General features: G+C 48.9%; 3 protein-coding genes across 3 annotated transcripts in view; all 3 read left to right on the forward strand.

Moving 5' to 3' along the window:
- Nucleotides 1-567, forward strand: part of H257_17425 (hypothetical protein) — a 3,717-nt gene extending 3,150 nt beyond the window's left edge. The window contains exon 2 of the mRNA XM_009846225.1: nt 44-567. Within this exon, the coding sequence (XP_009844527.1) occupies nt 44-505 (462 nt within the window). The 3' untranslated portion in view covers nt 506-567. The remainder of the gene's footprint in view (nt 1-43) is intronic.
- Nucleotides 568-7,011: 6,444 nt separating this feature from the next.
- H257_17426 (hypothetical protein) lies at nt 7,012-8,281 on the forward strand (the record flags this gene model as incomplete). The annotated part of the gene is made up of 6 exons (XM_009846226.1): nt 7,012-7,065; nt 7,135-7,250; nt 7,304-7,444; nt 7,507-7,709; nt 7,757-8,079; nt 8,123-8,281. 6 exons carry the CDS (start codon nt 7,012-7,014, stop codon nt 8,279-8,281), a joined length of 996 nt encoding a protein of 331 aa, XP_009844528.1.
- Nucleotides 8,282-9,724: 1,443 nt separating this feature from the next.
- The window catches only part of H257_17427 (hypothetical protein), a 2,942-nt gene continuing 1,087 nt past the window's right edge, over nt 9,725-11,579 (forward strand). The window contains exon 1 of the mRNA XM_009846227.1: nt 9,725-11,271. Coding sequence (XP_009844529.1) covers nt 9,730-11,271 — 1,542 coding nt within the window. The 5' untranslated portion in view covers nt 9,725-9,729. The remainder of the gene's footprint in view (nt 11,272-11,579) is intronic.

Here is an 11,579-nt window from a genome sequence, read left to right on the forward strand (position 1 = left end):
CACCCCCAAGCCTACGACCGCTGTCACCCCTACCACCACCAAGGCTACGCCTACGCCTACGACCACCAAGCCCAGCGTGTGCGATAAGCCTGTGGACGGCGTGGATTACTACGGCAACGATATCAAGTCCACCCAACGGTCCAACAGCGACGACTGCTGCGACGACTGTGCCAAGACCCCTGGCTGCGTTGTGTACGTGTGGACCCCTTGGAACGACGGCACGTGCTTCTTGAAGTGGAAGGCTGGCAAGTCTGCTCCTTACTGGGGCGCTAAGGCCGCCAAGGTCACCAAGTCTGTTGGTTCGTGCCAAGCTGCCCAAGCCAACGTGGACTACTACGGCAACGACATCGCCCGTATTTCTGCCGACAAGGACGACTGCTGCGCGTTGTGCTTGACAGCTGACAACTGCAAGGGTTACTCGCACTACCAAGGTCATTGCTACCTCAAGGGCGAACTCGGCTACGCTTCTGCCAAGGCAGGCGTTACTTCGGGTGTCCGTAACTAAGCGGGGTCGAATATCTGATGCATATTACACGTTGTGTGTTCAATAAAGTTGGTGTAATTCCCTGTAATGTGTTGAATACGGTATACCACCAGCTAGAAGCGTATTACGAGCGCGATGTTGACGTGAATATCCCAGAACCGTTTGCCAATTACTACGTAGTACACATAAACATAATTATACCTCTAACGTGGCCGAGCCGAGTTTTGTTGTGTGTTTCATTTTCGATTAACAGTAAAGTAAGCAATCCTTGATTTGCTGAAGTACCCAACCGTTGTTCAAGTTACTTTAGACATTATTTAAGCCTGAGAAATTTTTAAGCAATGAATTTAACCCTGGAATTGCCAAAAAAGGTGCAAAGCACAATAGTTTTTACAACTTGAATTTGGTACTTGCATTTTTATACTGCAGTCCTTACAGCCAGTTTCAAGTAAATTCCGAAATGGCCAATTAATACGCTCCCCAACTCACAGTCAACCCAAAATCCCCATTTTAAAATCCCCTTTTCAAAATGGGTTGTATGACCCCACTTCATGGAGGGAGTCATATGGACAAAAAGCCTGTTGAAAAAGTCAAGTAGTGAGAGTCCTTAGGGTGACTTTTTCGGTTGTGGTATGATGCTCGTCACTTATAAACTACCAACTTTTCACAAAATTTTCTGACTTCTATTTCGTATTCATTACTCAAAATTTCAGCAAATTGAGACGTGGAATCGACAGATATGGTGAAGAAATTCTACGTCTCAGATTCAAATTTGGTGATGAATTGGTCCAGAAATAGATATTTAACCTAAGCTTAGTGGTACAGTATTTTACATGGGCGCATGTATCTTGATTTTTGTATGTGGGTCGTATCCGTATACAATATCCGGAGGCAGTTGGGACCTTTAACCTCCCACTGCAGTGATAAAACGCATGCAAAATCGGTATTTAACGTAATTAAATTTTGGGTTTAACTACATTAATTGTACGTTAAATAATAAAACCTCCACTCTTCGATTTGGCCAGTTGGAAGTTTTTTTATGACGTGCATCATAATCATCGGAATAAGGGAATAAGGGTGTAACGTTAGAGAAATCACGAAATACCATTAACTTATCGTCGGCCCTACTTAGTATTACCAACCAAACCACCCATGGCATGTAGCGGACGTAAATCAGGATGTAAAAGTTACTGGTATTAATTACTGCGAGTACGTAGCTACATGGGACTAAACCTCGAACGATTGCTCTAGGCCTCGTGACCTGGAGCAGTCGTGTGAATTGCACTCCATGCTACCAGACTCCCATGGCAACTTTGCCCGCTTGTGGCGTAGGCAGAATGTGTCAGTCTACGGCACAAGCGGCCAAAGTTCCTCGTATATCGTTTTTCGTGCTGCTTCTGTAAGACATCTTCGATAGTCGAGATATATACACTGCCTAGATATAGAATGAACCTTGCTTGCGGTACCAAGGGATGGCTGAATGCTCAAGGAGATCGATCACTTACATACCCGAGAACCCAGTGAGCAGTGTGTGTGAGGTGGCAAATTGAAGAATGATGAAATTGAAATGTGTGGTTGGCCATAAAAAATAAATATTTCTGGAAGATGATAGGCAGGACCATGTTGCCTCGTATTGCTTGACTGATGTACCAACTAGCCTTGCTTTGCAGGTACCTTATTCACAACTAACACAGTGATAACGAGAGGAGCTAATACAGTATACCAGAGGATTAGCCCGTGGTTGTTGCTCGCATCAACGACGAGCAAATCCATTTCTGCTAGTAAAGCAAGACAAGCATCCTAGAGTCCTGAACCATGCCAGGAGTTGAGCTAGCAAATTGACGTAGCCCTGTGATATTCCTTTGTATGCGTTATGTGTGTGCAATGTGACTTTGCGTGAAAGTTAAGAAGTAAACCATACAGCTATGTGTGGAGCTCAACGGCAAGTTATTCGTGTAAACGCTAGCAATTTCAGTCAGAGTGGCGGTGAATTCACACCTGAGTAGTGTAGTAGAGGTTTCAGCCACTGTGTGCGACTTACTCATAGTGCATGTAAATCGCTACTTCTGTATCCATTGCAACCCCTACATCGTTTATAACCCCCCACGGCCAGTCCCCTCCACAACGGTTCAGCTTGTGGTTTTTCTTTATGTGAAAGCACACTACCACCATTTACGACATCATAACTAGCTCATAGTGTATGTAGATCGCCAGAATAGCGGCGACGCAACCCCTGAACACCCACAGCCTTTATGTATCCGTATTGACTTGTAGCATCCCCCCAGCCCAATTGTCTAGCACACTATGTGTGTCTGACAACTCATACTGTGCTCACTCATATCATTCTTGGCTCATAGTGACAAGCATTTATCGTCTGAATTCCAACATCCCACACATCACAGAGCACAAATTTCAACAACTGGCATTGCACGAGATATTGTGTAGTGTAGATCAATTCTCTCAGGATTAGGCGCTATGGGAGGATGGAGTATGCACTTGACAGTGTTCTTTGTATATTCGAGTGAACGTTGAGAACAATAGAGAGTGTGCTACGCAATTTGGCTTGGGGATGCTACAAGTCGAATATTGTGAGAGGAAGGGGGGGGGTACATAAGGGCTGTGGAGGTGCAGGGGTTGCAGTCGCTACTATTCTGCGCGATCTTCATACACTATGAGCTAGTCATGATGTCGTGAATGGTGGTTCTAACTTCGTAAATGGTGGTTGTGTACTTTCACACGTAGATAAGCCACAAACAGAATCGTTTTGGAGGGGACAGAAGGCCATGAGGGGATTTAAACGATGTAGGGGATGCAATCGACTCAGCTGTAGCGATTTACATGCACTATGAGCAAGTCGCCACATTGTGGCTGAAACCTTTACTTTCAGGTGTGGATTCAACGCGACTCTAACCCAAATAGCTAGCACTTGCTACCGGTAGTACATACATAACTACCGGTAGTCGTTGAACCCGTCAACTGGTTATTCACGCCAAATCACATTGCACACGCGTAAACACGCAAGAGAACATCAAACCATACGTCGCATTGTCATCTCAATGCGACTGGTTGCATGGTTGAGGACTCTGGTAGAACTCTTAGCCTTGGTTTACTCTGTAGTGGAGTTGCTCGTCGTTGATGCGAGCAACAACGACGGGCAAATTCACCAGCAGTATCATCTCCACTCGTTTTTACTATGCTAGTTGTCAGTTAAGGTACCCTCAAACAGCCATGGAGAGGCAGCATGGCCACTGCCCAAACTTCTCATGAATATGATTTCAAGGTATAATAGGTTTTGATTGGATACGTACATTTATTTTATAGCCAATCACAGTCTTCAAATAGCTTCATTATGTAATTTGCGGACAAGGGCTGACTGAAAATGGATTTGGACGTGCAGGGTGTCCTTGACGCTCAATGCCTTCCGTTGCAGTCGCAAACGAGGCATGCCAACAGTTATCCTTTCTGCACCATACGGTATAACTACAAGTACAATGTATCATGTATAAACAGCTCCAAATAAGACCCACGCAGGATCACAATTGCAAGGGCACACAACTATGGGAGCTTGTAGAGTAGGCTGACTGTCACAAAAGCGCTGCTGCGGGAGGCTGGTGGCGTGAAGTACACTTACGCATGTTTACTTCGGGCCACCAGGCTCCCGCTGCAACGCCTTGTCTTACCCACGCGCTTGCTGCAGGACCCCAGCCATTCATCGTGTTATTTAGGGTATCTTGAGGGTTCCTCATGTCTACTGTACTTGAGCTTTTCTCTCGCGTATTTCCTCGCCTTTGCGCCTACAACAACGCCTATTTACGTATGCCCACGCTTATTGTCTTGGTGGCTTGTGTTGCGTTGCTTTGAGAGTCTCCTACAGTAGCCTTACCGTTTTCGCCTTCATATTTCCCTGCTACGCCTATCTACTCCTACGCCTACTCCGTCACGTGTTGTGTTGAGTGCTTGTGAGCTCTCCTAGCTACTGCATCACGTCTGCCATGATGGTGGTGTGCGGTTCACAGTAGCCACCTCGCCTTTCTCTTTCGCGCAGCCAAATCGTGGTATTAATAGCTATTAATATCACAGTGGTCAATTTGCCTGCCCTCGGTTTTATGTCTCGAACTTCTCCCGCACTACATTTCTCTACGCACTGGCATTTTCCACCAATCATAAGCATACACTTTCGCCTAAGTTTCAGTCTCCTCACGTCTACACTTCCCTCCACCAGCTTAACGTAAATGACCAATTTATGATCACCAATTTATGATCACTCCCATTGAGCCAATCACGTCGGGGTATTTTTTGAAACCAAAGCCTCCAATAGATTATACTGAATGAACTCGATACATTACACACGCTAACCATGCCGAATCATCCGGACATTCGACTTGAAAATGGGTAAGTTCCTTGCCCTGCCCCGCAGATAACCTAAAATTGCTAAATGCTTACTAGTATCATGGATAGTATGGGTGCTTGTCAGGGAAATCACAGGTGTCGAAGACGACACAGACCTACCGTATTCCCCGTCTAACTGTACCCAAGCATTATCGTTACCCCATACTTTCACGCGCGCAGATGCCATGGCTATGCGCATCACAGGCAGTCCTGAAATGAAACGATTGGAACAGGTTATCCGGACCATGTGTTGGAACTGTCCCATCAAATATTCTTGAAATACATAACCTTGTAAACTTATATATTACCTGACCATAATGCATGCCCTATCCGCATAATTTGTATGCATCAAGGTATACACAGTTCAAGGTTAAAATAGTGATCATAAATTGGTCCTCAAAAATAGAGTAAACTTGCTTGGAAAGTCGGCTTTTTCTATTAAAAGTACATCTTCAAATGTAATAATTTGATTATGAAGTGAAAGCTCTGTGTTCGGTTGTTAAGAATCACTTCACAAAATGTGAAAAGTCGTCCTGTGAGAGCCGAGATATGCGAATTCTACGGTGACTACTCCGAAAAAGTGATCATAAATTGGTCATTTACGTCTCTTTCTGGCAAGGTCCACTAGGATTACCTCGGTGTTCTACCTGAGTCTTTTCATCGATACTCTTTCTGCCTTATTCTTTCTTTCCTTTTCTACCCCTTTTGCCCATTTTCCCTATTCTCTTCATCTCTCCACTACGACTACTTTCCCTCTACCACTTCTCGTCATTTGACACCTCAAACGTGGCGTTGCATAACAATTGTTCGGATATTGTCCAAGAGGTTCAGTGGTGTACCGTCGGTGTGCTATTGAAAAGTCACCCAACCACAGGTTTTTTGGGCAAAATATGCTGTCCATTTCATCGCATTTTACATGTTAGGCAACTCATCGCCGCCGCGCCAAACTACTGGCTAAAATTATTGCCTCACGAGCCAATTATTGATCCTACGCTCTCTGAGGTTGAATATTGAGTGCCAACATGAACACAGATAACCACAGTGCGGGAGCGAAGTCACCAGCTCATACGTGTAGGCGACTGGCGATGCTGAAGAAGTAGTGACTAGAGATCTGACAGTGACATGCTAGGTTTCGTGGCATTTCAATGTGGTCGGACATATCTTTGGGGTATGATAGCGAGCTTAGTATACGTATCTCATCGCATCGAGACCCTCGTGAGAATTCATTCTCTTGGGCCACTACAGTACCATGTTTGGGGATTTGTAAATGTGGGTTGAACCTGTGCAAATACATGTTTGTAGCGCTTTGTTCATTTGTGAAGCGACCAAAGCTTACAAATACCAAGTGAACAAATCATTGACACAATGCGCTTTCCTTGAATACTTTGACGTAATTGATGCTACAGTAGTACAGTATTCGACCCTTGAAGTTCTGTCGAGGTGGCACTTTCTACAGTACAATATGTACTCAGATCTCGTTGATTCATGTGAAATGGGTGGGCTGTAAGCTAGTACAATACAACTTGTACGTACCGTTGTACTGGTTGACCTTATATAAGTATTTATTGTACCATATAACTTACGTTTGTACATTCATTGTTGCCATGAATATGTAGGTAGCACTTGTGTGCAACAAATTGTTGGGAAAATACTGGTAACGTTACCCATACTTTCCCCACTCACATTCTAAAGTCGCATTCTATGAAATTTCAACCTTGAATATAGTACAGTAGTCCACTTAGTACTCGGAGTACTTCATTGGATTATCCTACCATTCGTAGAAATTCGTGGGAACAAACCCCAAGAGTCAATCCTGGATCAGTATGTATGTGGACTAACTTTTCTGCTTACAGCTAGTAACGTTAGCAGATACTACGTACTACTAAGTGCAAAGTGTTGGTCTGGCGGATGAGACACTTGTGTTGACATGACTACCCACTCGTTCCATATTCTCGTACTTCGAAGTATTTACTTTCCACCATGAAAGTCGCTGCTGTGTTGTCGTTGGCGCCGAATATGCCAAGGTGACTGTGGACGTTTCGCACACGCTGGAAATCACTGACTTGTATGACGTGCTAATCTCTTTCGTGGGTCCAACCTTTGATGGTCTCACGTAAGCTGCGGACCGACGCCAGGCTATGTTTGACCGCTTGACCACACGTTTGGCCAATACCCAAACGGAGTCTGCGTCTGTGCTGCACTCGGCCAACTGCCCGAACTTTTGGATTACCACGGCCGCCATATGCTGAGGTTTGACGAAGGCTCAAATCGAGCAACTGTCCCGTCTTCCCTACGTCAAGAGCGTCACCACGCCGGACGACGTCCTGCTCATTGCGCCTATCTTGAAGGGAGGAACTTCGGGATTGCTGACCCCCCAGTGGGACACCGTCGCATTCACATCCCCTTGAACGCGACGGTGCCCCACTGAAGGGTCAACACGATCGGCGCCCCGGCCATTTGGAGGCACTTCAAGGGCAATGGCGTGGTGGTGGGCTCCGTCGATACGGGGGAAAAGTACCGCCACGAAGCGCTCAAGCACAACTGGCGCTTCAACAAGGGCTGGTTCAACCCGTACAACGGCATGGTCATTGAAACGCCCGTCGACTCGGCCCAGCAGGGCCCCACACTCTCAGGACCATGGTGGGCGGCAACGGTATTGGGGTCGCCCCCGAAGCCCAGTGGATTACGTGCTTGGGACTGTACGGCAACTCGGGGTCGTCGGAGGTGCTGGTGGCGTTCGGGCGGTTCATGCTGTGCCCCACCCGCCTCGACGGCACACCCCCCGAATGCAAGCTTGGCGCCGACGTGATCAACAACTCGTGGGGATCTACCGCGGGTACAACTCAGCGTACGAGGACATGGTCACGTCGTGGCGCGCGGCAGGTATCACCCCCGTCTTCTCCAACGGCGACTCTGGCCCTGCGTGTGCCAACACAGGCAGGCCCAGCATGTACTCCCGGGTGTGGGGGCCATCGGAACCTGGGACAACGATCCGACGCAGTTGGCGTACTTCAGCTTCAAGGGCTCTGTCAAGTACGTCGACGACAACAACAAGACGGTGTCGTTGGCCAAGCCCGACATCTCCGCCCCGGCTTCTATATAAGTCTGCCGATGCGCTCAACTTGAGCTGGTACCTCGAGATGGCTGGCACATCCATGGCGGCGCCGCACATTGCCGGCGTCGTCGCCTTGCTCAAGAGCGCGGGAGTCCGATTTGAGCCACGATGAAATCTACGCGTACATTACCAAGACCGCCGATCGCGACGAGGTCCTCAAACCTGAACCTAAAAACTGGCCGTGCCCCGGGGCCTCCAACTACAACGTCACGTCGGATGAACGTGGCCCAACAACGGTCACTACCCCCACCTCGTTAGCCCCTACAACGACCAAGCCTATCCTGCTCCTATGACTACGAGCACCGCCCTACCAACATCACCCCAAGGGTTACTCGCACTAGCAATGATACATTTCAGCTGAGAGGATATCCGAAGGGGTCACTTCGGATAATGAGAGGATATCCGAAGAGGTCACTTCGGATAATAAGTCTCTATTAGAGACTTTTAGCAAGTAATGAGAGGATATCCGAAGAGGTCACTTCGGATATCCTCTCAGCTGAAATGTACCGTAGAAACCTGATATGACTGGTACCGGTACATTATGGAAACTATGGGAAAACGTTCAAGAAATCTGGATACCGTTCAGCCAAAACTGAAAACCGTTCAAGCAAATGTTCTTCCCGTAATAACCCCGTAACCCCGGGACTTCGTTCTACCTCCGCGTGCACATACTTCGAAGTATAATGCTAAATCCCCACGGTTAAGCGCATCACCAGTGGTTAGCTCTCGCCAACCACTCAGATATGCTTAACCCCTAGTAGGAGTTGAGGTGGTCAGAGTACAAAAAATATGCCTCCTCTAACTAGAGTTTATTAGTTTGAACGGTTTTCAGTCTTGGTTGAACGGTATCTAGATTTATTGAGCGTTTTTCACGGTTTGTCACTATAATATGGTACTATTAATAGTACCGGTTGTAGAATACTCGTACGGTACAATGTCAAGTTCAATTCTGTCGTGAATACCGTAGCTTCGAACGTGAAGGCAGCTTTTTACGCTCTTTGGCGCTTAGACTTTTAGTCAAGTTCAACTTTGTTTTGAATTTCTTCGAGCGTGAAGCGGCTTCTTAGGCTCTTAGTTAGGCTTCAGACTGATGAAATAACTCCCAGTGTTGCACATGTACGTACTCTTTGCCAATGATGTGATAGTATGTACCGGTACCTCTGATGCATACCTCAATATGTATCGTTAACTATGAGAGAAACCAGAGATCATTTTGCATAAGGATTATCTTTGGAGCTGTCAGGGACAAGTTCCTCCTTGATGAGATGAGATGGGGTGTACTAGTATAAGATATTAGTGTTCAAATACCGCGACACTTTCAGTTGGGTGGCGGCAGGTGCGGAACCTGAGGCAGTGTCGATACAGCTGTTATCGCGGCCAGATCAGGCCGCCGACATCGAAGTACGTACGTTGTCCGACGTACTGTACTTCTTGGATATATGAAATGGTATGGCAATGTACTTGTCGTCCATTGATAGTACATGTACGAAATTTCCCTGCCGACGTTTGCAACCAGTGGGAATTGTACCATGGCTCGTTCGTTTGCTCCCACTATCTCAACTTGACAAATCCAGGTAATCAACCAACGTTTTCCTCAATGGATCCAGTACTGGGCACGTTCCTAGTGTATTCACTTGAATGCAAGGTCGACGTTGTGATTTATCGCGTGGTCCGTGTGCAGGGCCGAGTGATAGGCAACCCCAAGCAGCAGCATCAATCCATTGTGCAATTTACCAGTGTAATGAAACTCGTATCTGTGTTGTCACTGGCCGCGGCTGCTGCGCAAGCCAAGGTGTCCGTGGAAGTGCACCGCGCGTTGGAAACCAAGGGCTTGTCAGACGTGACGGTGTTGTTTCACAGCATCAACTTGGACGCTCTCCCTAGATCCACGACGGACCGCCGTACCCAAGTGTTCGAGGCGTTATCTGAGCGCTCCACGGTAGCGTTGGCCGAGACCGCATCGATCTTGGACAGCTCCGACTGCCAAAACTTTTGGATTGCCCCTGTAGCAGTATGCAACGGTTTGACGTCTGCGCAAATCGAGTTGCTGTCGAAGCTCCCCGGTGTCAAGAGCATCCACGGACCCATCGAAATCTCGTTGACTCAACCGCTGGAAAAGGAGGCCGCGCCCAAGGTGGGCCTTCCCCCCAATGCCCCCCCTCAGTGGGGTGTCGAGACCATCGGTGCTCCTTCGATCTGGAAGTACTTCAAGGGCAAGGGTGTTGTGATTGGTTCTATCGACACGGGCGCAGAGTACCGCCACGAATCCATCAAGCACAACTGGCGTTCGTACAAGGGCTGGTTCAACCCGTACAACGGCACCGCCATCGAGCTCCCCATCGACTCGCAAACCCACGGCACCCACACGATCGGGACCATGGTGGGCTCCCACGGTATTGGAGTCGCCCCTGACGCCCAGTGGATTGCGTGCTTGGGCCTGTACGGCGCATCCGGCACGTCCGCCGCCCTTTTGTCTTGCGCGCAGTTCATGCTGTGCCCGTCCCGGCTCGACGGTACGCGCCCCGAGTGCAAACTTGGTGCTGACGTGATCAACAACTCGTGGGGGTCCACTGGGGCTTACAACCCGTGGTACGAAGACGTCGTGGCTGCCTGGCGCGCGGCGGGTATCACCCCCGTGTTTGCCAACGGCAACGCCGGCCCCAAATGCGCCTCGACCGGTACCCCTGGCGCGTATAACCGTGTGATTTCCGTGGGAGCGATTGGTTCCCCCACCGACGACCCCAATCAATTGGCAGTGTTCAGCTCCAAGGGCCCGGCTAACATTCGCGACGCGAACAACAACACTGTTACGATTATCAAACCCGACGTGGCAGCCCCTGGGTTCTTTACGCTCTCGTCTAACGCCCTCAACTTAACCGACTACTCGTTCAAGGCGGGTACGTCCATGGCGGCTCCTCACGTCGCGGGTGTCGTCGCCCTTCTCCGCAGCGCCCAGCCCGACTTGACGTACGATGAAATCTACGCGTATATCACCAAAACCACCGACCGCGACGTATTGAAACCTGAACCCGAGCTTTGGTATTTTGCCAATGGAACTGTCCGTGCCCCTGGTTCCCCCAACTGCGGCAACGTCTCCGACGCGTCTTGGCCCAACAACCGTTACGGGTACGGTCGTATCAACGTCGGCACGATCTTGCGCGATGGCAAACTGAACGACACCCCCACCAAGAAGCCTACCACTGTCGCACCTACTACTGCTGCACCTACCACTATCACACCTACCACTGCCGCACCTACCACTGTTACGCCTACCACTCTGGCGGTGACTACGTTAACCCCTACGACTACTGCCGTTGCTACGACCCCTTGCCCTACTAATGTCACCCCAAAGCCCACCAGCACCCCCGCTACAACCCCTTGCCCTACTAACGTCACCCCCAAGCCTACTGGTACTACTCCTTGCCCTACTAACGTCACCCCCAAGCCCACTGGCACCACCCCTTGCCCTACCAACATCACCCCCAAGCCCACTGGCACCACCCCTTGCCCTACCAACATCACCCCCAAGCCCACTGGCACCACCCCTTGCCCGACCAACATCACCCCCAAGCCCACTGGCACCACCCCTTG

The sequence above is a fragment of the Aphanomyces astaci genome, assembly GCF_000520075.1.
Source record: "Aphanomyces astaci strain APO3 unplaced genomic scaffold supercont1.106, whole genome shotgun sequence".
In the NCBI taxonomy this organism is placed as follows: domain Eukaryota; phylum Oomycota; class Saprolegniomycetes; order Saprolegniales; family Verrucalvaceae; genus Aphanomyces; species Aphanomyces astaci.